The sequence below is a fragment of the Falco punctatus genome (assembly GCF_963210335.1).
Source record: "Falco punctatus genome assembly, chromosome: 1".
NCBI classification, from domain to species: domain Eukaryota; kingdom Metazoa; phylum Chordata; class Aves; order Falconiformes; family Falconidae; genus Falco; species Falco punctatus.
The window spans coordinates 18,358,413-18,385,466 of NC_137580.1; the positions used below are offsets into that span (position 1 = coordinate 18,358,413).

General features: G+C 50.5%; 1 protein-coding gene across 4 annotated transcripts; it reads left to right on the forward strand.

The window, feature by feature from the left end:
- The first annotated feature begins 2,376 nt into the window (after nucleotides 1-2,376).
- Nucleotides 2,377-26,456, forward strand: TMEM150C (transmembrane protein 150C). 4 transcript variants are annotated; one of them, XM_080393325.1, is made up of 9 exons: nucleotides 3,022-3,086; nucleotides 8,188-8,322; nucleotides 14,188-14,272; nucleotides 15,348-15,401; nucleotides 15,521-15,553; nucleotides 15,655-15,722; nucleotides 21,007-21,134; nucleotides 23,535-23,712; nucleotides 25,942-26,456. In XM_080393325.1, the coding sequence occupies exons 2-9, from the start codon at nucleotides 8,316-8,318 to the stop codon at nucleotides 26,148-26,150; spliced, it is 762 nt and encodes a 253-aa protein (XP_080249451.1). In that variant the 5' UTR covers nucleotides 3,022-3,086; nucleotides 8,188-8,315; the 3' UTR covers nucleotides 26,151-26,456. The 4 variants fall into 4 exon arrangements, with proteins under 4 accessions (XP_080249449.1, XP_080249450.1, XP_080249451.1 ...); XM_080393326.1 differs by having other exon boundaries at nucleotides 14,191-14,272; XM_080393323.1 differs by lacking the exon at nucleotides 8,188-8,322 and having other exon boundaries at nucleotides 2,377-3,086; nucleotides 14,191-14,272.
- Nucleotides 26,457-27,054: the final 598 nt, after the last annotated feature.

Genomic DNA, 27,054 nt, shown 5'->3' on the forward strand with positions numbered 1-27,054 from the left:
ATGAAGTCTATCACAATATTTAAAAAGCTGGATAAAGGAACAGATGGCTTTGATGAGAGATGATCTGGCTAATTAAATGAGGGTTAACAAACTGAGAAACTGTTGCTTAGGCACTGTATTTAGCCCATGCATCAGGGTACAGAGCAGCTCTGATAGCTGCTGCTGAGTGTTCCCTGGCCCCTTTCCCCCACCACTTCCATTTCTGGGTGGGTGATGTTTCTTGCCAGGTCTTGCTCAAGCTTTGGAGCAGAAAGAAGCAGGATGGGAAAACCAGGTGGTAAATCTATTTTCAGAAGACATGTATTTCCCAGGACTGAAAGCAAACTCAAAGCAATTCCCTTTTCCCTGTTTGTTGCTGGAAGAAAGCGGATGTGGAGATGACACATAGTTCGGTCCCCGTGAAGAGCACTCATATGGTGAAATTTGGACACGGAACATGCAGCTGCTGTAAAGCACTGGGGGGAGGAAATATTAATTAGCAGACAGCAAAGCAAAGCCATAATTCTGAACACTTGCTTGTATTGAAGCAGGTCCCCTTTCCAGGCCGGGTGAATTGCCACTGGGTCTCAGTGGCCCAGCAGGAAAACCCAGTGAGGACTGGGGCAGAAGTCATGCACTGCTCACAGTGTCCCAGGAGCATCGCCACACCCGGACACCAGCATCGTTGAAATCGTGTCTTCAAAGACATGGGCTGAGCAGGGAGGGACATCAGTGTCAGCCTCCGGCACTCCCACCCCTGGGAAAGCCAGGCGGAACCCCAAATGAGACGGGGGAACGTCCTTATGGCTACTCATTTTTGTGATGGTAGCGTTGGTGGATATGTGGGAGGGAAGACTCACTCCACAGGCCAAGGTGAGCTTGCAGCAGGCTTTGAGACACGCAGCGTTACCGTGAGTGAGGCAGGTGATGCATTATTGTGGGACACAGTTCAAAAGCAATGCCCCCACATGCCCTGCCTCCCTACATACCTTTGCACCCACGCACCCCTTGGTGGGGGGATGCTGCAGGACAAGGTTCACGGTAGAGGGGCTGTTCCTCCCGTGGGACTGGTGTCCTGTGAAGAAGGGATTGCAGGAAATATCCCCATGGTCCCACGTAACAGCACCCTACTCCCTACACCTCTGTTGCATCCTGCACCAGGTGGGCTCTAGCACACGCTGTCCCCAGACTGTGCCCTTTTTTTAAGGCAATTTTTTCATTTTTGAGAGGTCTTTGGTAGGCCTGTCAGAATTGTGCATTTTCCAGCACTCAAAGGGACACCATCTGCTCCAAAAAGAGTTGTGAACAAAATGTCTCAGACGCTCAGAGTTTACCAAAAATGAAATTGCTTTAAAATCCCATATGCTGCATTGTTTTCCTTCCAGCTTTGGCTGACGACAGGAGTGACTAAGGTGGTTCCTGATTAGTCGCTGTGTTTTCCTTTCTGGCCAAAATCGCTGGGGCTGAGCGCTGTTACTTCTCGCTTGTTTGACAGAAGGGTTTCTTCAGCCTCAGCTGTGGGAAGCCAGAGGTTACTGAACTCAAAGACCTCCCCCCCACTCTGTTACTTTCGCAGTGAGCTTTCTTGACTTTTGTTGCGGCAGGAAGCCTTGCAGCCAGGGATGCGGATAATGCTGATACTTCAAGCAAACTTTTTTCCAGGCACCTGATTTTGGGGTCTGCCTTGGTGACATGGGGGCAATAGCACCTCCTTGCCCAAGGAAAGCCGCACCTGGCAGTCACTTGTGGTGGCCTGCAGCTCCTTAGCATGGCAGTGCCATGAGGCAGCAACGTCAGTGCACGCAGAGGGAAAACCTAGCCAAGATCTCCGGATCCTGTGGGGCTGCAAAAAGCAAATGCTGTGAAGAGCCGTTTATTGGTCCAGGATAACATAAGATTTGAAATAGCAGAGCAAGAAGAAGGTTATTTCAGCTCTAAAAATAGCTCCCTCAGCCTTTAAAACACCAAAAAGCATACACAGCAGTTGCCTTTCTACAAGAGCGGCTGTCCTCTCCCTTAGCAGTGCCACCGCTGCAGAGACACAGCCATGTCGGTGAGGGTTCAGGGGACCTGCTGGTGCTGCACCTGCTCTGAGGGCCCGTAGTCCCCAGGGGTCAGAGGGACAAACTCTCCAGGGTGTGCTACGAGGGCCGCAGCTGCAGGGCACAGGAGCGTTCCTCGGGCACTAGGAAGACTCCGTGTAAAACACTGATGCACTGCTGGTGTGTAACTCGGCTCGCTGCTGGGGCCTGGCGCGGATTTAGGTGGGTGGCCATCTTGTGCTGCTTCCTGAGCGTTAGCGCCAGGGCAAAACTTGGAATAAGTGACACTTTATCTGCATTTTAGGAGAGTAAGCAAGACAGCCAATAACCACAGCGGTCCTGCCCCAGCCTGGCAGAGAGGGGAGAGGAGAAAAAGGTGGTAGGTTTATGTTGACTTAACCCCACGAAGGTCAGACAGCGAAGGGATCCCTCCACCCCAGGAAAGCTTCCCCAGTGGCTATTGCCAACCTGTTTTGCTGGGAATGTTTCCTCTCAAAATTCCTACCGCAGAGAGGCTTGACGGTGACCACGAAGCACACCGTCCGTTCGCAAAGGGCAAGGGGGTGGCAGGGGACAGCCTGGCACAGGCTGTTCCTGCGGTCTCTTGCTGCTGGCTGGCCGCTTCCCTCGGGTCTCCCCGTCGGCTGAGGGCTGCCCAGGGCCACAGGCTGGGCAGGTGCTGCCGGGACTGCGGAGGGCGGGCTGGGGGCGACATTGGACAAGGGACCCGTTCGCGGCCGATTTCAGCCCGCCCCGCCGCGGTGCCAGGAACAGCCTGCCCGGGCCCGCGCCCGGTGCCGGAGCTGAGCATGGGGCTCGGTTTCGGCGGAGACGGGGGCAGCGGGCGCCGCGGCCGCACCCCACCGCCCCCGGCCCGGCGGGGCCGCAGGACAGCAGGGCCGCGCCGAGCCGAGCCCCACGGCCGCCGCGGCTGCAGGCCCCGCCCGTGCGGGGCGGCGGCGATGCCGGGCCACCTCCCCGGGCACGGCCCGCCCCGCTCGGCCCAGCCCGCCCCCCACTCGCCGCTGCCGGGGCCGGAGCCGCCGCCGCCGGAGCCGCCCGCAGGTAGGAGCCGCCCCCGCGGCGACTGGGACGAGCGTCGGGACCCCCCGCTCCCCCCGCCCCCTCCCGGCGCGCTGTCGCCGCCCCGTCGCGCACCCCCGCCGGCCGTCGCTCCCCCTGCCCCGTGGCCCCCTCCCCGCCCGTGGCCTGGGTGCCCCCGGCGGGGGGCGGCCTAGGCGGGGGGCGGCCGGGCTGCCCGGGGCCGCGGGGGGCCGGGCGGGCCCGGCGGGGGGCCGGGCGGGGGCTCGGCGGGAGCCCCGGTCCCTGCGCTGGCCGTGCCGAGCTCTGCTGGGGCAGGCAGGGAGGCGCGGGCCGGGTGAGGCGGCTGGGGCCGCTTGGCCCGGGGCCTGCAGGGCTCGGCGGCGGAGGGGCTCTCCTGGGCCGCGGGTCCGAACCCCCTGTGGCGTCCCGCCGGCGCTGGGGACCTGGCGGTGGCGGGGCTCGGCAGGGCCATCGGGCACCCCGCTGCCCGCGGCTGGGGAAGCGCCTGGGCTGGGGCTGTGGGGTGGGACAGGTCCTGCCGCCCCCACGTCCCGGCGGCATGCCTGAGGTGCGGGCTGTGTCCCGTTACCTTCCCGGGAGGGGAGCAGATTTGGGGAGAGGCTGCTGGGCTCCCTGGGGAAGGACGGGCAAGATCCTGATCCTGCCTCTGAGAGAATGAGACCAGGCGGTGCTGGGCGCTGGTGTCCCAGGGTGATGGGGTCGCTTGGCACCTCAGCCTTACCTCTCTCTTGCAGCAGCGTGCTTGGTTCAGAGTCCTCAGGCTGGAAAGCCTGGGGGAGTTCTGAGCCGCTCTGCCCTCCTGCCTTTTTTTTATTATTATTTTTTTATATTTTTTTTTAAAGTGACCTTAAGGACTGTCCGATCAATATTCACATGGTCCTTACGCCATAGCAATGTACACGTGTATGGTTAATTATGAACAGCAACTCAATATGGAGGAGGGAAGTGTGCGAAAGGTATATCCCAACATACCGCCCGCCTGTCATGTCTCGTCAAATGGATAAAAGTGCCTAAAAGAAGAGGTCTTGATTCTTGCTGGCTTTCTGCCTCTGGGTAACAGGGTCAAGAATGGGGACTCGTATTTGCTTGAGAAACGTTTGGCTCCTGTTTTCACTGTTGTACTGTTAAAAGTCAAACTATTTGCTTATTCTGTTCCTCGTGTCCAGCTGTCAGCGTTTTCTGAGCCTGGATGGTAGAAGTCAGTGCAGTTGTTTCGTTTCCCCTTCTTTAAGATTCTTTGTGCTGCAGTGTTTGCTTTTCAGATGCGGAGCGGGGATGTGTGCTTGTATGAACACCAACATTTTCAATTGTTTTTTCTTGGAAGTAATGTCATGTCCGTGGTTTCCTCTCCACCCCTAGCCATTTCCGGGCAGCCCGAGATTGCAAGATTGTGGTTTGGCCCAACAAAAGCATTTCAAGATCCAGATCTTACAGTCCAAGCTGAAACAATGAGCTCTGATTGCAGGATAAGCAGGACCAAAAAAGCAGAGAAAGGTTTGTGGGAAAGGAGGGAGACGATCCTAAGCAATATATTGGGAGGAATAAACTGTGAGGGAAGGTGGCTGGCAGGTGATGAAGCTGCTGCTGCAGTAGAGGGCTTGGACCAGGACTCTCAGTGTTCGCTTCTCTGTGTCACCGATTTCCCATGTGACCTCTCGGTGAGCAACTCACTGGCCCCATTGCGTAAAATGGGGATAACGATATTTTTTGCTGTCTCAAGAAGACTTGCAAAGTTCCCTAGGTGCCTGGCTCCCCTCACCTTGGGTCCCCACAGGTTGCAGAAGTGGTCACCTGAGGTGCGGGGATGAAGGTGGCGTGAGAGGTATGAAAGGCAACAGGAGGAGGGAGAAGGGTGGAGTAACGAGGAGGAGGGAGGAGAGGAAAAGAAGAGTGATGAAGCTTCAGAAGCCATGAAAGGAATTGTTAAACTATCTATAGATTACCTTGCATGGGGTTTAATGCAAATTTTTAATGCTCTGGATGCCTCTGGATGGTCGTGCCTGCAAGGGAGAGCTGCCTACAAGAGCAGCAGTCTCTCTGTAAGAGTGCTGTTTGCTCAGTTGAGAAGTGTTTGCCTTTGGCAGGCGTACAGACCTGGCTCCCTCGGGGAGGGCAGGTCCTGTGTGCAAGGCATAAGGGAAGCCTGCTCCTCACCCTGCCCACCACACATAAAAACAGAGGCTTCCTCCCCAGTGCCTGGGTGCTGTGCTGCCCAGTGGAACAGGTGGCATGGTCAGCGAGTCCAGTGGGAGGGGAGGCCGAGGTGCTCTCTGGTGCTGTTAGGAGAGGTCTGGACTGCCTCTCCTGCAGGGAGCAGTGGGAAGGGAGGAAAAGCCTGGGGAACTTGGGCCAGTCTGCTGCAATGGTGCGGGGAGTGTCCAGCATCCCCCTTTCAATTTCCTGAGCTGGGGCAGATCCAGGTAGTTACGGAGAGAACTTTTGCCCTCCCTATCTTATTTCCTGCTCCCCATGAGGAACTGTGGGGATCAGCAGTGATGGCTGCCTGAGCCAGGACAGCAAGTGGCCTGTCAGTTTTGACCCCACAGGACTGCAGGAGTGGGTTTTGCCCACTGGAGGTGGCCACAGCTTTGTCAAGGAGAGCCTTCCCAGTGTGGTCTTGGTGCGGCTGAATGCTCTTAGAGGTGGTTTCGTGTGGTTTTTAATTTAATGTATATCTCTTGTGCTACAGGCAAGCCTGTCTCTGAAAATATTTCAAAAGGGAGCAGAACGTTTAAGCCCTCTGGGTGTGCTCGAGAGGCTGGTCACAGCAGCCTTGCAGGCTTGGCCCCTGTTCAGCAGGTGGAGGCTGTTCCCTCGTTCCCTCTATTATGTTTTCAATGGGTTTGCATGAAGTGAAACGCTGTACTGCACCTTCCTCATAGCTCACCTGAGCACTTTGCAAACAGCGATTAATGATTGCAGCAGCCTGGGAGAGTGGTAAATAAATTTAACTAATTCCTACAAATAAGGAATACTGGTGCATCAGTGGTGAAAGCCACAGAAATGCTTATGTGATTGCTTACCTTGTCTCAGGACAAAGGATTTCCACAGGTTTAAACAGAGCTAAAAGACGCATGTGGTAGGTCGTACCCTTGACAGTCTGTATGCCAGAGAGGGCTACCTTAGAGTAATGACAAAAGGCAAGTCATGGGTACTGCATGTCCATTCCTTGCAGTTTACCCTCTGGCCCATCATGTCATTGCTGCTTCTCTGGTGCTTTGGTGGTCAATACAAGGGGAAGAGGACCTTAGTTTGCCATGTGAGTAGTACAGGAGTCCTCAGGCTGAAGAGGTTGGTGAGGGAAAACTGTCCTGAGAAAGCTCGATGTGCTGTGCCACACTCCCTGAAAACTCACGGGCCTTGGGTGTTTTCCCCATGACTGGCACGTGCAGGCTGCTTGGTATTTACGCTTCAGCTGGTGGTGCCCACTGGTGTAGCATAAGGAAATGCTGCTTTGGGGACAGTGCACAGCTCTTCAAAAGCATAGAGCTGCAAAGTGCAGTGAAGAAAGGAGCTTGTGCTTCCAAACAGTGGATAGGAGAGGGGTAGAAGGGGCAAGAGAGGAGAAAGACAAGGTGAACCGTTGGGAAAAGCCTTGCTTACACTGCATGGGAAGCTCTGTAGCTTGAGTGTGTGTTTTGTGTTTGTTGGGGAAAAAAACAGTGGTGGGGTAGCAAGGGGAGGGAAACCTGGAGCTGTTCTGGCCTTCAAGGCATGTACTCTCTCATCCATGAAGTACAGGAAGAGAAGCTATAATCAGGAATAACTGCTCTGTGAAGTCTGCTCTTCTGGGCTTAGTTTGTCTTTCCTTACCTTCAAAGCTTATCTGTAAGTCGACATGATGTACCTGTCTTTGCCAGGTTTCACCTCCCTGTTGTGTGGTCTTTGCTGCTCCCAACACTTACGTTGTTTCCTGATAATGGGACAGAAATTTCGGGCAGGCGTCTGCCCCTTTCTGTTGTAATGTGTGTCTTGGCTTTGCTTGCTCACGCACATTGGAAATGCTTGAAGGCATTCATGGTTTTGGAACTGAGGAGCAAATAAAACACGTCTGCAGACTTCTATCAATCATTGTCAAGATCACTGTACCTTACAAGAGGAGAAACACCTGTTCTACTTGTTGCTGGTTCAGGCAATGGTCATTAGATTGGGGCGGTTAAGGTGGAGGGTGGTCACTGGACAGCCTGTCTGCACGGTGCCTCAGACTTCCTGGGCTTTGACACAACACCTGCCTGCATTTGTGTATGACTTGCAGAGCAAGGAGGAGGTTTCAGAGACTCCTTCCTCACAGCATAGCTGCAGCAGGGAGAGCTTTGCTGTCTTTTATGAGGACATAAATAGCCCTCCTCGTTTTCCAGCAGTTCTCACTTTGGGGTTTGGCTGAGACTTTGGGGTAAGTGCTGTTCTCACAGGCATCCCAGACCAGAGGGCTGGCTAATTGTGTAAGGGGAAAATGTGGCCTTGTGGTGATGGTGTGGGACTGTGGGGTTGGGTCTGCGTTAAGACTCTCTGCTGGAGACTTCTCTTGCATCTCAGGAGAGGTCTGGCTAAAGTGGCCCCAGTCTTGAGCACCTCTGCTCTTGGAGAGGCGTGAGGCATCTGCCCTGGGGCATGGGCAGTCCAACACACCTGCACTGGGAGGACTTGCTGGGGGCTGGTTGCTGCCTGGCTCATACAGCTCCTGAAGTCACGAGAAGCTGGGAGGGCTGAATCTTGCCGTGGGTGCTCCCAAGCAGAGTGGGGTCCCTAGGACAAACAAACACACAGCACCGGCAAAATGCAGCGATCCTCAGTTCGCTGTGAGTCTCACTAAGTCCTGGCTGCTCCTAGCTGGTTCTACCACCTGCTGACCCAGCTATTTCTGTTTAAACTGGATGAGCACCTTCTGCCTTACCCAGCTCCTGCCTCTGCCTCCTTTGCCTGGTGCAGGCTGAGGGCCATGACTGCCTGAGCCCTGCTCGTGGCACCAGTGGGACCTCGCGGAAGTCACTGCGGGCTGACGTAGGTGCGCGGGTCAGAGCACAGCGCTGTCAAAGCCTGCAAAACACCCCTCTGGTCCTAAGGTGGAAAATCATATTAATTTCTCTTTTATAACATCCAGGAGCCTGGTCTTGAAGCAGGACGTGCCTAGTTTGTACAACGCCAAATGCGAGAAAGGCAGACTCAGCCCAGAAGAGTTTACAGTCAGTGTCTCTGGCTGTAACGCAGCGGCTCAACGCTGGTTCACAAATGGCCTGTAAGTACCCCCGTGCGGCTGAGGGCACAGGTGGTGCGGCAGCGGGAAGCAGCATACCCAGGGCACTCTCCGAAGGACAGTAGGGTGCAGAGGAGTGACACTGATATCGGGACCCAGGGGTGCTGCAGGAGTATCTCTGGGTAGGATACACTGTCATTTGCATAGGCTTCTTACCAAGGCACTCGGGAAAGGCTGAATCTATATATATTTACAGCATTGATAACAAATTAATTCTACACAACTCCAGGAGACTGCTTCCTGGGGAAGCTTGGAGGGACAGTGTGGGCAAGTGGATGCTAATACAGCCTTTTCTGCCCCCATTTTTTGGTGGCTAGAAGGTTTCGTTCCTTTGGTGCGCTTCGCCCATCACTGTTAAGTTTGTGTTGGCCAGAGCATTTCATTAGCACACTGAATGCATTTACAGTGTGCGAAGTGAGACATGAAATACATATAGATGTTTCTGTGGGTGAAAGCATTGTCTCTTAACATTGTTGCAAGATTACTGAAGCATCTTCTGCTTCCCCCATACATAACTCAGCAATGTCTTCACCTTTTCCCATTCCTCTCGTATATTAAATAAATGAAAAAGACATTTCTGCACACCCTCGAGACGGTAGGTGGGTACCCAGAGCAAGCAGAGCATCATAACCTGCTGTCAGAGGGGATCGCTTCTTTTCCTGTTACCCCACTATTTTGTTACGTGTTTACAAGTCTCTGGCATGCCTTATCTCTTGTCGTGCACTCAGTCTGGGAACCTTGAGATAAACCTGAAAATGTTCTGTTTTCTTGCATTGGCATTTGTGACTTGTGGGTGGCACGTTATGTAATGCGCAGGTTTGTATCCGCTCTGTTACAGTGATTAGGTATCAAGTGACTGTGGTTATTTTTGCTTTTCAAAGCAAGAGAGCAACAGAGAGTGGGCTCCCCCAAAAGACAAATTGTGTTCGTTCCCCTTTGATCGTTGCTGACTGACAGCAATTCTTTATGACTTGCCGCATATTTTGAACAGCATCCTCCACCTCCTCCCAGTGCTTCTGCCTCCCCACCTATTCTCTGCAATGACTCAATGGCCTAGCAGTGTGAAATGCAGGAGCGTTGCTCTGTCTTGTTACACAGCTTGCGTATGGACCCTTGAAATGCATCTGCATGCTCCAGTCTTAAAAAAGATGTACGATGCTGTTAACATGGTAATTTTTTCCTTCCTTACATTCATGTTCTGTGGCAAAAGCAACTTCAGGAGGAGCCTGTAGTTTTGCTTGGCAGATGAAATTAAGATGCTCACATTAAATGAACCTTCAGCAAGCAGCGGTATACGTTTGGTGAGCTGCCTGCTGTAATTGAAGTGTGTATGTTAGAGGAATGGGAGTTTAATTGGTTGAGGGGGTGTAGTGGGGCAATGTTAATAAGAGCAGAGCAAACAGGTGACAGTCTGAGCAGATTTAGACATAAAAATGGGAATGAAGATAAGGGAGTAAGCCTGCATAGAGAGGAATTCTCAAGACACACCCTGTGGCAGTGCTGGAGTGAAACCCTTTGCAGTTCTGCACCCTGATCCATGGTAGCGGGCAGCAGGAGCGTGCTTCAGCAGGGTTTTTGCAATGATGGTGTGAGACTGTGAGTCAAGAGGGGCTGGAAAACTACAGCATGTGCTTTTGGGAAGGTGCATTGACTCTGGCTGGGGTCAGCTGTGAAGCTGAAAACACGTTTTTATTAGTCTTGTGAATCTATTGCACCAAGAGGGCTTTCTGTCACTGAAGGCCTTTCTGTGCAAGCCTTAAAAATGGAAGACAGATGGGTGTATGCAATTACCCACTGCCTCCTGGATGCAGTATGTTTATTTGTGAAAACATGGGCTGGTGGAGATGGCTGTTGTGGCCAGCTGGAGTTGATTACTCAGATTTGGCATCACTGGTCACGACGGCAATGCAGAACAGAGTGGTGAAGCACAAGGTTGACTTTATGTCCTCCCTGTGGAGCACCTAGCTGTCAAAGAAACTGTTCCTACATTTCCCACAGAGAATTTAGGTTATTTTTCCTATCACTCTTGGCATTTTGTTTTGGCTAAACTGCTGTGGTGTTTCAGGGGAGGCTGTCATTTGGGTTGCTTGTTCTCTTTTTCCTGGCTGCTGTTAGAAGTGCTGGTCTTAGTGTGCATGGAGGTCTCCTGGCTTGAAGACACGAACATCAGAGCCGTTCCCTGAAGAGGACAGGTTAACCCAAAGGCAACTGCTGAGAATGCTTGCTGAACGCCAGTGCAAAGCTAGGCAGGTTTGGCACATGCTTAGGGTTTCTCCTGTGGAAGGGAAGTGAGGTTACGTGTAATTTTGTTCCTGGTGCCCAAATAACACAGAGGGAGTGAATGAGAAATGTGCAGAAGCTCAGTCCTGGTTTTAAACCATCCTCTGCCCACATGGAGGTGGTGAAACATCTTCAAGAATGTGTGGCATGTGCCAATGGATAGCATTAAAAGGTATTGTCATCTGGGGACATGGGAGAAAGGGACCTTTCTTTCCGGCTTTTGGTATTTCAGCTGTCAGATGCAGGCAGCCTGTTCCTCTTGTGTGGGCTGTCAGGGGCTAGCAACACTGCTCGTCCAGCTATTGCCCCCCTGCTCTCGATCCAAGGGCGTGCTGGAGAGTATTTGCTCGTGCTGTCCCACACCCATGCCTCGGCACAGAGCCTGTCAGAGGAGGGTGCGTAGCAGTAACATCTTTTCCTGGTCAGTTCTTGCTGCCTGCTTTGAGAGGCAAGCCTGCACAGAACCTGGCACCCTGTGAGGCTGGCCGGCCTGATGTGGGTGGTTATTTTGCAAAAGGTCCAGCCCTGGCTGCACTGAGCTCTGGTGAAGACGTGGCCCCATGCAGGTCATTGTTGCACTCCCTGGGAGTGCTGTCCTTTTTCCTTGGTGCAAACGCAACCGCTGCGATGAGAGGTATGCAGGGGGTATGTTCTTTAGGTGTTTCTTTTTAACTGGCTGAAATTAATGTGTTTCTCTGAACTATGGCCCTGGCTTCCCATTGGGATGCTGCGCTCTATGCTGGTCATTCATTAATTATGCACTGATTTGGATGTCATTTTCTGTTACTGGTTGATAGAAGGGGACTCTGTACAGCACAGTGTATAGTAAGCACAGGGCTGTTTTCCAAGGGGATGAATCTGCAGCTGTGTCACGCTGCCTTTAATGAGGTTGGGCACCAGTCCTGCCCCGGCTCCATAGCAGAGCTCAGCACAGAGTAATAGTTATCTGGACAGCATTTTCACACTTCCCCACCTTACCCTGGTGTGGAGTCACCATCGCTGTGTGCTGCCTTGCTGCTTTGCTTGAGGAAAAAGCCCCGTGCCACCTCCCTCTCTGCACGACAGACAGCGCTGAAATAGCTTGTGAAGGCTGCTATTTCTTGGCTGGGAGGCGTGCTGGAAGGCGGAGGAGCTGTGGCAACCTGTTAACGAAGACAAGTATTATGGCTAGTATTTGCTTTTATTGCTTATATGAATCCTTTGTACATTTCCAAAGGGGAAGGGTAAATAGTAAGATCTGCCATCCCCTGACCTGAAAGAATTGTGTCACCTTGGCTTAGTCCAGCCACCACCAGAGAAAAGAGGAGAGCTGAGCACTGCATTAACAGCCTTGCAGAGGGAACACGGGCTGTAACAGAAGGTGACATTACCTGCCTACTCCCCTTCAGTCAAGACAGGAGCAGGGAACTCGGCTACAGCTATGGCTTGCACAGAGTGCCAGCACTTGGGCACTGTGCTGCCAGGGTCTGGTAGGGGCACCCTGCTGCAGGTGAGGCAGCTGCCACCTGGAAGTGGTCTTTGACATTGCTGGTAAGGTCTCCCGGTACCAGAGCGATGGCCAACACCAGCCAAGGGACGCTGCTGCATGTTGATGGGCTGCGAGAGGAAAAGGCCAGGGCAGAGCTTCACAGAACAGTTGTGACTGCTGCAGCAGGGCTGTGCGGGGAACAGAGCTGGGAAATGCTTTGTGTCTCCGGTGTGGGAGGAGAGGAATAGAGATGAGATGGGTGGGGAAATCTAGTCCACCCTCATTGATAATTTCTTCTGATCTGTTACACCACGCTAAAGATCTGTGTACATGCAGCAGCTGACTGCCTTTTAAATTGACATACTTAATGCTGGCATCATTTCATGCTCCCTGTCTGCAGTTCTCTCTGCTCCCAGGTCAGGGAGAGACCTTATTTGAGTGCTTTTCTGTCTTTTGAGGTTTGCCATTCAGCCTCACTCGAGGCTATCTGTACAGACAGCACCAAGTCGTGGCCTCATGGTGTTGTGCAAGTGTGGTGTGGATCAGGGTACTGCAAGGGTTTTGTTTTGTACCCTGGCAGGGATGTGAAGACAGGACAGCTGGCCCGTAGGGGTAAGTATGATGCTGCCATGCCTTCTTCAGGGTCTGGGGAGCCTCACCTCAACTCCTTCAGCCTCTGCTGCTGTGGGCCCCATGCAGTGTCCTGCCAGTGTTGACTCTGCAGCCCAGAGCTGCCATGTGGGAGCTGTGAGCTGGGGGCAGGCTGTGGCACGGTGAGGGTGCTTACTCTCTTCTGTGACTTTTCACATAGGGGAGAGGGCAGGGCAGCAGCCCCCAGAGACCATGGCTCCTGTGCTGCAGGTGCAGGAAAGCCAGGGCACCTGGGAGGAGGAGGAGGCTGACAACATGGGTGCTTTCTTCAGAGCAAAGGGAAAAGTCATTGCTTTAAGGACCTGGATGAGGTAACTGAGCTGCAAATACAAGCAGGGTGTAATGAGAGGCCATCATGTCCAAGCTGCCCTGGCACCCTGTCCCATGGGGACCTCAGTGACCCCAGGAAATGCCTGCCCTGCAGCAGGCTACAGAGGGAGGAGGAAGCAGAGCACAAGGGCACAGGTGCTGCTGCTGCCCCGGTGAAAGTCAAGCAGGGACCAGAGCTGTGAGCCTCATGGTGTTCACACTCTGTTTGTTTGTGTCTTTTGGCTGTGCTGGTGCCTGGAGGAACGTTTACGGAGGAGGACAGAGCATGAGGATATGTTTGCTCCATTGTCAGGGGACTTGCAGGGAGACATAGGGCTCTCTGTGTCCGCAGCACAGCAACGCAGCAGCATTTCTGAATTGCACGCTGCTGCAGGAACAGCCCTGCATCTCAGATGCTCATCCAATGTGATCTTGTCTGGAGCACAAACGCTTCCTCAGGAGGTGGTGTACACAGCATCCTTACACCCCGTGCAGGATTTCACAGTGTCTTCATGTCAAGAGCTGATGCTGTTTGTAACACCTCATCCTGACAGTACTCTGGGTGCTGGCACTGGAGCTCGGCTCCGCTCTGAGTGCAGCTGAATGCTATTTTTAGCTGATTGCTGCAGCCAGGATGGGAGCTGGTCCTGTGCTTTGTGGAGATGAGGAGACAGCACGTGCATCCTTCTCCCTTCATGCTGCAGGCTTTGCTGAGGCAGCGTGTGTGGAATCAGTAATGATCCTGAGAAGGAGGCTGCCATGCCTTGTGCCTGTGGGAGGTAGCAAGGAGTTAGGGCGGTGGGTCTTGTGGTGTCACCTTGTGCAAAATCCTTAGGAAAAATACTTTGAAAACCACTCAAATTCTGTAGGCGTGTCTGAAAAGTCTTCCACTCCACAACTCCAGGCAATTTGTGCCTTTGTTTTTATGCTCTGTTGTGTGCAGCAGGTTAACCCCTTGTGCTAATAATGACAGTATGAAAGGTTTTCAGTGCCTGCTGCCTGGCTGTTAGGAGCTTGATCTTGGGATGCTTTGGCAGCTGCTGTGCAGATGCTTTTCCCACTTTCAAGAGGCAGGGGGCCAAGGCAAGTGGTTACCTCTTCCCTCTTTCTTTTGTTTTTACTTTGTTCTTTGTTTCTAGCAGGTATGGATGGGAAGAAATGCAGTGTGTGGATGTTTTTACCTCTTGTGTTCACCCTGTTCACATCAGCTGGATTATGGATAGTGTAAGTTATCTCCTGTTGGTTATTTGGTTATTAAGTAAGCCCAAGTTAGGCTGGGGCAGTCGGAAGTACCACTGTAGTGTGGGCTGCATCTCAGTACAGAGAGCCATTTGGGGATGCTCTGTCTTTGAGTTACTGTGGGGCTGGGAAGGCACCATGGTATGGGCAGGGGCCAGTCCGTGCCAGTTCATGACCTGGAGAATCACATTTTTATCCCTGAGTTTCTGTGCTATCCAGACCAAGTTTCAGACCTTACCTTCTTCCTGGATCATGTTACTGGGAGGTGCCTGAAAAGAAACAGGCAAAAATGCAAAAATTCTCTTTCATTACGTTTTCTTTGAATGAGTTGGTAGAGCTCTGGGAGAAGCACTTAGGCCCTGCTTTGGGGTGCAGACTCAAAATCCACAGCGTCGAGCACTGCACTGATGACTTGCCAGCACCTTAATGCTGACACCTCACTTTCTCACTAGTACTACTTATCAAAATGCACACAAGACTTGCATTGCCCTGAGCTGGGCTGTCTCCAAGCATGCAGGCAGACAACTGCAGTGTGAATTTGGGAGTGATAAATACGTGATCAGCAGCTATGCTCAACCTGAGAGGCAGTTATATTGTAGGATGTGGCTTTGTTCACGGTCTGTGGATGTTGTTTTTCAGCTGCAGGGCCAGCTTAAGCTATTTGTCTGACCCCTGTTGCTTGTTGTTCTTGTCCCACCCATTCCCTCTGTTTGTATTAAAACAGTTTTTGTGGATGGGGGACTGTGGCAAACCAGATGAATCAAATGACCTGGATTAAAAATGAAAACCTTTCCCCTGGTTGGTTATTTTTAAGGCAGCTCAGTCCAGTGACCCTGTTTGTCTACCTGACCATGCAAAACAGATGCAATGCAGAGAGAGGCACATATTTAGGCCGGGAATTGAGCACTGCCAGCTCGAGCAGAGAGAAACACAGGCTGTCTCCAGCAGATCCTGACAGTGGGCTTTGAGACACTTAAGGTGTTGTTTCAGTGATACTTGGAACTGGAGTCAGAATGAGGTTTTACACTGTTGGTTGTTTTGTTTTTGGTTTTTTTGACAGGTACTTTATAGCAGTGGAGGACAACAAAATTCTCCCACTAAATGTACCAGATAGGTAAGAGCTGGTTGTGGGCTTTACGTTCAATCGCTTGTTTCTTTAAAATAATAAAACAATGAAAACTGACTGGGAAAGAAAATCCTGAATCTTTGTTCCTATGCATCTGTGTCTCTTAGGAAGCCTGGTTCCAAAAGACCACCTTATATCAGGTAAGTGAATGATTTTCTTCCAGTTACTGTTCTGATTAATGGTTGTTATTCATGTGCCTTTGCCATCCTAAGGTTACAATGATACATTTATATTTTCCAAGTATCGCAGGTGATGCACCTCCTGCAAGCTGTGTGTTTAGCCAAGTCATGAACATGGCAGCATTTCTAGGTAGGAACCACAAGGGGAATGTTTTTTTTTCTCTTTCATGATTTGTTTTAAGAAATCACTGAACCATAAGTAATATCCCATACATACTGTTCTTGATTCTGATGATGTGAAACCAAATCATTTAAACTGCAATGACTACTGATTAAGACAGTATTGTTTTGTCTCCATTTGTAGAAAAACAGAATGAAGCTGGATGCATTTGAACTTTATTGGTTTTGATTTATTCTTATGTCTTATATTGTCTCAGCCTGGAATCAGTGTCGCTGTTTCATTGTATGGTGGTTTTTGTTATATGCTGTGAATGTGGGATAATTGTATGGGAATACTGACAAATGCAGCGACTGATTATACATAATTTCATCTGTGCTGAAGTCCCCCCATACCCCAACCCTTCCTAAATTCAGTTACTAGATCTGTGGAATTTTACTGGCATTTCCCAGGAGTGGAAATAAGAGGGAAACATCACAAAGAGAAGAAATACCTGAAAAGTACTTGAAAAAAGGTGTTTGTGTTTGGTTCTTAAAACTGTTTGTTACCTTCACCTGTGTGTATTTTCAACAAATTATCCCAAACTTAAATGGCAAATAATTCATTATTTTAACCTTGATTTGCTCTTCTGTAGTGGTACTTTTATTTATTTATTTATTTATTTATTTATTTATTTATACGGGGTGATTTGTTGTGCTTTCAGTTTTGCTCTGAGCTATTCCCTCAAAGTGTGGGTTCCACCACTGTTGCCTGTGAAAGGCATGATGTTTCTTTTCAGAAACCAGGAAATTCAGTTGAGTTGAGCTTTGAAATTAATCCAGACCTGTATGTGCACGAGTAAGATACTTTAGCAATCTTAATCTGACATAATAAAAACGAGGCTTTGGATGTAAAACCTGCTAAAACATGTTTAATCATGAAACTTGACACAAACTTCTTTATTTTCAAGTACCACTTCAGGGTGGAGTTTAGGTACCCTTACACTTTATTTCTGTGTATGGCTTTGCTTCAGTTTTAGATCTTGATTTACATATTGAGCCAGAGTCTCAGTTAGTAGAAATAATTCTGGCTCTAGTTTGTGCTAAGGCTGGGTTTTGCCCACATTTTATTTATACGCCTGACACACAGTGCAATGGGATTCTGATGATGTGATTTAAACTTCTGAGCCCCAAACCACTTAAAACAACTTCTGCATAGCATGCTACTCCTTATCTTGAAGTGGCTGTTTGACAGCAGTGAATACACACCTGCCTTTTCAGCTCCTTCCAGGTAAGGCTCCTCTGGTCAAGCAGCCTCTGTGAACCCGCACCAAGTCCCACCCAGTCCAGGCAGTTTATTGAAAGAGCAGGAATTAGCTTCATGCTCACTTACTATGCGATCTGGGTGGACATGAGGATAGCAGTTGCATGTGTGAGGGGAGCAGCTGGTGTGAAGAAGGGCAGGCAAACAAAAGACGTGCAGCATTTTGAAGCTAAGCTGTACTGTATGCTTCAACTGCTGCTTCTTCCGTTGCAAGAAGAAATATAACCAGGGAACCTGCAGACTGCAGGCGTGTTGTGGGAGATGTGATAATAGGTGGCTGCCTTGGCCATTGTTGAGTTTATGAAATACCATGAAATGGCTGGTGTAATGAGAAAAAAGGTCAGCAGGGTTGGTACCCTGGATTTCAAGAAAGCAAACTTTAAGCTATTGAGGGAGCTGCTTAGCAGAGTACCCTGGGAATCTGCTTTTGAGGGCTTAGGAATCCGCAAGCGCTGGTCAGTCTTTAAGAGCCATCTTGCAGGAGCACAGGGGCAGGCTGTCCCACTGCGTCAGAAGTCAAGCCGGGCAGAAGACCAGCTTGGCTGAGCAGGGAACTCCTCGTGGAGCTCAAGAGGAAAAAGAGATTGTGTGATGTCTGGAAGCAAGGCCAGGCTTTGCAGGAAGATTACAGAGCTGTGCTTCCTGTATACAGGGAGCAGGGATGAAGGCCAGAGCTCAGTTAGAGTTGAAACTGGCCAGTGTTGTGTCAGGTAACAAGAAGGGCTTTTTAAAATATGTCAATAGCAAAAGGAGGTCTGAAGGAGACAGTGGGCTGATACTTACTGAAGATGGCCAGCTGACTGATAGGGATGGAGGTAGAGCAGAGGCATTCCATGCTCTTTTTGCCTCGATCTTCAGTAATGCTGAGAGGCCCTGGGCTGCCTGGTCCCAGGAGTTGTAGGACCACAAACGCAGGAGCGGTGACTCTCCTCCATGTGTGGACACTGAAACCGTAAGGGACCAGCTGTATCAGCTGAATGTTCCCAAGTTGCTGGGGCCTGGTAAGATTCATCACAGAGTACCGAAGGAGCCAGTGGATGTGATGGCAGGACCCCTCTCAGTCATCTGCCAAAGGTCTTGGGAGCCTGGGGAGGTCCCTGCTCGCTGGAAGCTGGCCAGTGTTATTCCGATCTACCAGAAGGGCATGAGGGAAGACCCAGGGAACTACAGATCTGTGAGCCTAACCTTGGTTCCTGGAAAAATGACAGGGAAGATCATACAGGGTACTGTTGAAAGGCATTTAAAGAGCAATGCAATCATCAGGCACAGCCAACGGGTTCACAAAGGGAGAGTCCTGTTTACCTAACTGGATACCCTTCCATGATAAGGTCACACACCTAGTGGATGAAGGGAAGGTGGCGGATGTAGGTTTTCTGGATTGTGGTAAGGCTTTTGGTACTGTCCCTCACAGCATCCTTCTGGACAAGTTGCCCTCCTGTGGGATGAGTGGGTTCACAGTGCACCAGGTGAGGAACTGGCTGAAGGGCAGGGTTCAGAGAGTTGTAGTGAGTGGGGCTATGTCTGGATGGTGACCAGTCACCAGCTGCTGCTCAGGGTCCAGTTCTAGGGCCAGTTTTGTTCAGTGTTTCTGTCAACAACCTGGGTGCAGGAGCCGATGCACCATTAGCAAGTTTGCTGATGATACCAAACCCGGAGGTGCTCTTGACTCTCTTGAGGGACAAGATGCCTTGCAAAGGGATCTGGATGGACTGGAGCTCTGAGCAGTGATTAACAGGATGAAAGCTAACAAGTCAAGATGCAGGACTGTGCACCTAGGATGGAGTAACACCAGGCACGGGTATGAACTGGGAGAGGAGCGGCAGGAGAGCAGCCCTGCGGCAGGGGATCTGTGGGTCTGGCTGAGGGCAGGCTCAGCGCCAGTCAGGGATGTGCCCTGGCAGCCCAGAGGGCAAACTGCATCCTGGGGTGCATCAAACACAGCATAACCAGCTGGGCAAAGAGGTGGTTATCCCTGGGTGCTGGGGTGGCCTCACCTTGAGCAGTGTGTGCAGTTCAGGGCCCCACAATCTGACACGGATGTGAAAGTACTTGAGCGCATCCAGAAGAGGGTAACGCAGCTGGTGGAAGGGCTGAAGACATGTCCTGTGAGGAACAGCTGAGGACTTTGGGTTTGTCCACTTTGGAGCAAAGGAGGCTGAGGGGTGACCTCATTGCCCTCTCCAGCTTCCTGAGGAGGGGAAGTGGAGAGGGAGGTGCTGAGCATTTCTCCCTGGGATCCAGTGACAGGACATGTGGGAATGGTTCGAAGCTGCATCTGAGGAGGTTTAGACCAGACATTGGGAAGCATTTCTTTACTGAGAGCATGGTCAAACACTGGAACAGGCTTCCTGGGGGGGCGGGCGATGCCCCAGGCCTGTCAGTGTTTCAGAGGCGTTTGGACCATTCCCCTAATAACGTGCTTTAACTTTTGGTCAGCCCTGAAGTGGTCAGGCACTTGGACTGGATGATTGTTGTGGATCTCTTCCAACTGAACTATTCTCTTCTCTTCTCTTCTCTGCTTTTTGGATAAAGCCAAGCTTTTCTCTGCTGTACTGGGTGCTTCTGAGAGCTGCTTTTAGTGTATACCTCTGGCCACCTTAGTTGTGTCAAGGCCATTGCTGTAGGAGAGGAAAACTGCAGAAATATGCGGGTAACATAGACATTACTGAATATTGAAAATGCCATTGTTTTTCACATAATGCTGGAAGGTGACCTTTTCATTCCCTTTTGTTATTCCCATCAGTGTTTTAGGAAAAGTTCACATAATTTCAGGATCCTGTCCTATAGAAATAGAAATGAAAAAGTTCCTGCACATGAGCTCAAGTAGTCACAAAGTGGCTGTCCCAAACAATTACCTAGGGACGAAAACCAGAAATTCTCTTTTTTAGGGGAACAAAGATCTGTGGTTTTCAAGGATTTGGAGTGGATTGATCCACTAAAGCAAAGTGTGAGAGAGTAAACTCAAACATCTTTTGCAGTTTGGATAAAAGTGGGTATTTTTCAGTTACAGTGCCCTTATTTTTCTAAACTCTGTGTTTGGAATTATACCAGGGGTTTTGTGGAAGATGTAGATCTAATTTGCAGACAACAGTATGACCTGCATGTTTTCAGTTTGAGCATAAGCATAAGAAGGTGTTCAGCAACAACCAGTAAATTTCCCTCTTCAATTAACTTGTTTGTTAGTGGTCTGATTTGAATCCCATCTGAAGGCCAACTGATTGCTTGGCTTTCCGCGTTGTTCCATGCAGCATTCCTTAGGGAGGGCAAGAATAAAGAATGTGAATATCTCCTGGGGTTATGTCATATCATATGATATATCATGTATCATATATATCATGTATCATATGTCGTGTCATAGCACTTGGGCTAATTGTATGCTTGGAAGGACTGTTCTTCCAGTGTTCGTGGAAAATTAGTGCAATATTTTGGCTTACATTTGTGGCACCAGCAACTTGTTTCAGAGGAGGAGAAGAGGCGGTGGGTGTTACGGAAAAACCTGCAGAAATACATGTGTTCCATTCATACATTCTCTAATACAGGTGAGGTTTGACGTACCTCCTCCAAGAGAGCTCAGTGCTCATGAATGGAGTGAAACTTGATGCAAGCCCAGCTGCCACAATGTGAATACATGGGGGGGGGGGGGGGGGGGGGGGGCGGGGCGGTGTGTGTGTGTGGTAGACTACGTGCTGGGAGCTTCACAGGCAAATAGGAAGGTGGTGCTCTTCCCCCAGAAAATTTGCAACCCGGTTCCTAGATAAAGCATCATGAGAAAAGGAAGCGTGGGAGCTCAGTGTAACTGGATTACAAGAGAGATGCTTCCTGTGCTTAGTCTCGTCTGTGATGGGAGGGGGCCATGCAGAAGCACCAAGATAGCCAGCCTGCAGTGCGCTCTCCCCTCTGGGTGGAAAGAGGGCTAGGGGTCCGTGAGCCCTCAGCCAGATGGTTACTACAGCGTGTTCTACCTAATACGTACCTTGCATTGTTTCCTTTTCAGCACTTGTCGTGGCTGTCCTGCGCTTCATTCAGCTGAAGCCGAAGGTGCTGAACCCTTGGCTGAACGTCAGCGGCCTGGTGGCATTATGCTTGGCCTCTTTTGGGATGACCCTCCTCGGCAACTTTCAGGTACTGTGCTCTAGGCTTGGGCCACTGTGTCCATGCTGTGAGATTCCTGCTTTTCTAGGACATCTGCTTTGGTCTTTGAACTGCCTGTGATGTGAGCTCAGGAGATACGTTAGGCTGTGCCTCAGCCCTCCTTGTACCTGCTCTGCCACCTCTGTCTGCTGCTTACGTAGCTCCACTGACTGCTGAGATGAAGTGCCACAATAATTTTTCACATATTCCCAGTAGGATTTGCACCTGCATGCTTATCCTCGACCTGCCAAGAGTCTGAGCAGGGACCCTGCTGAGCTTCTTGAGCCTTAGGGGTTGGCACAGATGGTTCTGGGTAAAAGGACTGACCTGGAAGTTTACGTACACATCTGCACGAACGGGCGCACAGCTGCCCGTACAGATTTAGCAGGCAGTTCAGGGTCCTTCATTTAAAACATACATTGTTTAAACCCACCTTCTGCTTGTCCTCAGACTGGCCACGAGAGGGACACAGCAGAGGAACGCTACAAGGGTGCCTGAGCAGGGGGTCCCTCCGCTTCTCGATCTGTCCTGCAGCATTATACAAACAAGCAAGCAAGCTGTCAGAGCCGCAGCGTTGCTTTGTGTGGTTGGGTGTTCACTGTCATCACAAGCGTGTCTGTTAGGTCTGCAGTGAAAATCGTGGCATTAGAGTCAGTGGCCCTTAGGTTTCCCTATCCCTTTGCTGTCCCTGATGCTCTGCCTCTCACTGGGGTGCAAGTAATGACCCCCAATAATGACAGGAACAGAGAAAGTTCAGTGTAGACTGATGTCTTTCCTGGCTTTGCAGTCAGGGAGCTATTTTTCCTGCCAATGCAGGAAGGGTGAGTAGCGGTTTGGGATGTGGAGCAATCGCAGGAGCTTTGTGTCCTTTCATATTTTTTTTATTGTTTTTTAATGAGGTGTGAGATAATTTGACTGTCTGGGACCTGGTCTTCCTAATTCCACAGCACCAGACAAAAACCTCGAGTCTTGTTTTTTCATGAGAGCTTCCCAGCTAGGAACTATGAGGCTTTTGTAACAGCTTTGTCTAGGTATGAGAAGAGTATTTCTAGTACAGGGAAGGTACTAGGAAGTAGTTTCAACCTCTCCTTCCTTTTTTTTCACTCCTTGGAGCAAATTATTGTTATTTAAAAGTGGATACTTTGAATCATGCCTGGTTATAAATTCTGAACTAATTATCCACTCCTTGTTGGTTACCTGTATCCTTGCTTAGATCTTTTGCCAAACCACAAAAGCATGAAACCCTGTTTTTCCCTGCCTGATTGCTAAGCTGAATGTGGCATTAAACCGTATTTCTGGAAAATTACAGCTTGAGTGTGTCAGAGGGACGTTATGGCTGAGTCCCTTGCAGTGCAGGCTGCCTTGGGAAAGGCAGCTCAATCCCATTTTTGCGGGTACTAGAGTTATGCAAAGCCAGAGGGGCAGGGCAGCATTTGAACGTACCCTTGAAAAAAACCTCGAGGTAGGGAGGAGAGGGGAAAGATTAGTGGAGGCACAGTAACTAGACTATTATCTTGTAGACGGCATCTTGTTTGGTGCAAATTTATTAAATCACCAAACAGGAATCAAGGCTGCAGGGAGGAATTACAGACTGCTGTTTTTTCTAGAAGAGCCTCAGAAGCAGAAGGAAAGAGAGATTGTCTGGCTTAAGTCTTGTCCGTGCTGGACTTTCTGAATGAATTTGCAGCCTCGGGGGATCTCTTTGCAGATTCTTCTTGTTGAACCTGGCTGTCCTTTTGCCTTGTGGCATTGCACAGTCACTGAGCCCTGTGAAACATGAGAGCCCAAGGAAGAGAGAAGCACTTGCACTCCAGAGAGGTTGGGTTCATATTGCCTCAGACCCCAGTGGTCAAGGATGGGCAGGAGAGGGAACAGACTGTCAAGCTCTTTGGTCATAGAAACTTGCCAAACCAGGAGCATGTGTCTGTGTTTTGGCTTGTGCTAGCTCAGCAGAGGTGGTAGGGCTTTGGCCACCCTCTGCCCCAGGCAGCACTGCTCCATGCAGCTGGCACTGAAGGTCGCACAGTTTGTGTCCAATGCAGGGAGCTGTACAAGACCCCAGTGGATTGTCCTTGCCTGCCCTGGCCATCATATCAAGCCAGGGAAGGATGCACTTCCGAGCGCTGTGTTAGTGAGTCTTGTCAGGGAGCTGTGGAGGCAGTCCCCAGGCAACTGCAGTTTCCACTGTGTTTGGGCTTTGAGCAGTAGATCTGCTTGACTGTGACAGCTGTCAACTCATCTTGGTTATGTGATACCTTACACCTTTGCCAGAAGAAATGATACAGCATCTCTGTCTCAAACCCCAGTTATTCCCACTCTCCTCTATCCCACCCAGCAGCTAGCAGCTAGCTCCTGTTGCATCCAAACAATGACCGTTTTGTTTGTTCCTAGCTTTCCAATGATGAGGAGATCCACAATGTGGGCACATCGCTGACCTTTGGTTTTGGGACCTTGGCGTGCTGGATCCAGTCTGCCCTCACCCTCAAGATCAACCTGAAGAACGAGGGACGGAAAGCTGGGATTCCACGAGTTGCGCTGTCAGCCAGCATCACCCTCTGTGTGGTGCTCTGTATCCTTTTGTCCTGCTCCCTGGGAAGCCAGGTATCATACGTATCTGACACTCTCTGCAGCAGGGAACGTTGGCTCTTCTCGCATCCTTTCTAGGATCTCAAAACATTTAGGAATGCTGTGTAGCTTGCCTTCATGGCATGATTGGCTCATTTTGCTACTTGTGTTTTACCAGAAGGCAGTGTTTCATAGATGGGCTTACTTCTTTCATAAATGTTTCTAAAACTTGGTAGTGATATCCAAAGTGGTTACAATATTGCATAGTATCTGTGTGATTTAATGGCACCACTGCTTACCTACACAGTAGCATTTAAGATGATGCAAAATACTGAGATACAAAATCTCAGGAGAACAAAGGAACAAGGGAAGAAAAGAGATTTCTGAAGATGAGAAGATTTTGATGTGTTTATTGAAATGCTCCGGGGTGGTAGATCTAGCTCTGCCTTTAAAAATGCTTAGCGTAGCCAAGAGCTGCTGGGTCATGTAAGCTTTGGGTAAGACTAAGTACTTTGCAAATGAGGTTTGGGCTGTGGGGTCTGTGGTCACCCAGGCTGGATGCACATGTGGCTTCCTCTCCACCTTGTGCCTGTCAACCCCAGACCTTCTGTTTACACCAGCACTCTGTACCCTGGGTGTTTGTTTAGGGTGGATCCATTCACTGCATAGTTGCATCAAGTTAGTGCTGGGATAAGCAAGAGGTCAGGAATAAATGGCAAGGAAGATAATCCCCCTCTTCAGGGAACAGCCTGTTCTTAAAACAGTTGCTTAGTCACTTGGTTGGTTTTGAAGATTTCAGTCAGTGTGCAGAGGAATAGCAGATTGATGTGAAGATGTACCATCAGTTGCCTCTTAAGCTTCCTTGGGAAAATCTGGAGGTGAGCATCATACCTTGGAGTACATAACGTAGGAGTTTGCCTGTGGTGCTCCCCTTGCCCCAAGACCATAGGTCCTCCAGGGTGTGTATGGGGTAGGGCTGCATGTGAGGAGCTGGGCCAGGCTCCTGCTATGCTGCTGTCTTCAGAGGTGTCTGCCAGGCTGGGAGCAGGAGCAGCCAGGTACGCCAGGGTGTAGCTGCTCCTGTACTGACATGCTGGGTGCGCCCAGCCCTCCCCAGCTGGCTGCATGGCACTGAAGGCCTGGGCCCTCTGTGGAGGAGGGCAGGCTGAAGCAGGAGACCCATTCTGTGCCCCCCTGCCTCTCCAGCTCTGAAAAAGCTTGGGGCTGGCTCCCTATCTCATGTGGCTTGTGCATAACCCTTGCACCGCAGGGAAAGAAGATGATATTTAAAGACAGACACAGAATGCTGTTTGCTGAAATGAAGCTTTGGTTGCCTACACTAAGCCCAAGATGAAAAGTCTCTGATTATCTGCTTTGTGCAGTTAAAGCATAGGAGATGCTGCTTGTTTATTTGTTTTACCTGTGAAGATTTGTGATGCTGCGTTCTTGAAGTACAGAGGAAATCCCAAGAGACAGAAGAGCCAGTAGGTTTAGAGGAGATGTGCACTGGGCTAGGGCAGGTCCCCAGCTGAGGAGGGTGCCTTCTGCTTTAGGGGAGGTGAGAACTGCTTTTATGGAGTACTCCCGACACAACCCGAGGCACGGCACTGAGAGACCCTGATGCCAGGCAATATGTGGTCCAAGCACACGGGTGCATGGACCTGGAGGATGGTTTCTGTCTCTGGCAGCGTTCTTTCTCCTTTAAGTATAACATACCATATTGTTTAGAATGACGCTTCCTGGATTTCACAGAAAGGGATGATTTTGCAGGCTATCTAAAGAGAATGAAAGCTTGCACAATGTAGGTTGAAGGGTGTCCCCATTGCCTGCGGTGCAGAGATCTGATCCAGCTTTTGCTGGGAGGCTCCTGGCAGGTGGGAGCCCGCAGGCAGATCTCCAGCTTGCTGGCTGTGTCACTGGCTAGTTAGATGTTCGAGCAAGTAATTGATTTCTCTGCACCTAAGTCTTTCCCTCTGTAAATGTTTAGCAGCCTGAATTGGAATCAGGAAGCCCTGGTCCGTGTAGGAGAGCTGCTGCGCTCCACAGGCATTGTTGGACACCTGATATCCCTTCCATCTCTGGCACCACATGCAAGCTCTCCTGAGATGGCTGGCTGGGTTGACCGTCATCTGGGTTGACTTTGATTTTTAAGATTTTGTCTTCCCTGTTGGTTTTCTCTCATCCTGGCAGGTGTCTCTACTCCCACTAGTTCTCCTTGACTTGCCTCTTCCAGATTTCATCCTCATGGCACAAGGCATTCACATGCATGCTTCCAGGATCCAGTGGGGCCTGGTGATGTGCTTCCTGTGCTACTTCGGCACCTTTGCAGTGGAGTTCAGGCACTACAGATTTGAGATTGTTTGCTCTGAGTACCAGGAAAACTTTCTGAGCTTTTCTGAAAGCTTATCGGAAGCCTCGGAGTACCAGACAGATCAGGTGTAGCCTGTCCTCTGGCGGGGGGAGGGGGGGGCAGGTGTGGTTTCATGGGTTAAACATGACCTCATTCACACTTTTTCGATGAGTTTTTTTCATGTGCAATCATGATCATGTTGCCAAAGGGCTCCGAGGGTGGCTGTCTCATTAAGAGCCAAACAAAACTATCTGTCTGCTGGGAGAGGAGTGGACCCTTCTCAGCGGCAGCATTGGGAGCACAAGCTGTTTAGTTTGCGACTGAACAGTGACTCTTTTTGAGTGGCCCTGTCTCACTCGCGTTGCTCAGAACATTCAACAGCCAGTCCTCACGATGCCCCTCTGAGACAGGCACTCCTCAGCCTGTTCTGCAGAGGAGGAGGTGAAGGAAATGGACTTCTCCAGGCACCAGGAGTCTTCAGGAGTCACCAGTCTGCATCTTTTGTGTGTTTCTTGTGTTGTTTTCTTTGCTGCCAACTGTTGTGACTTGGCAAGATGAGAAAGGGCAGCTGTTTCTTCTGGACCTGGAACCGAGCAGTGGAAAGCCCCGGCTGGCTGGCTTATGTGGTGAGCAGGCAGGCATTTCTTCTATCTGGGAAAGCAGCCGACAGTAAAGCTAGGTTTGGGAGAAGCTGTGTTGTGATCGGGAAGTGAGACTGGGCTGATGTAGCTGGGCAGCCCGTCCCAGGCCAGGGGAGATGCCACAGTGGAGCGCTGTCCTCGGCTTTGTGTTTCACACCACAGTGGGGACTGGTGGAAGCCAGGTGCTGAATTAAGATGGGAATGCCTGTGTGCTCTGAAGGTGACCTAGAAAAGGCTTTTCATTATAAGTGTGTAGTGCTTCCACCACATATCATGTGTAGTATTTCAAAAGCTTTTTTTTTTTTATTCCTTGAAGGGGAAAACATTCTGTTGGAGACACTGGGCTTGCCTGCAG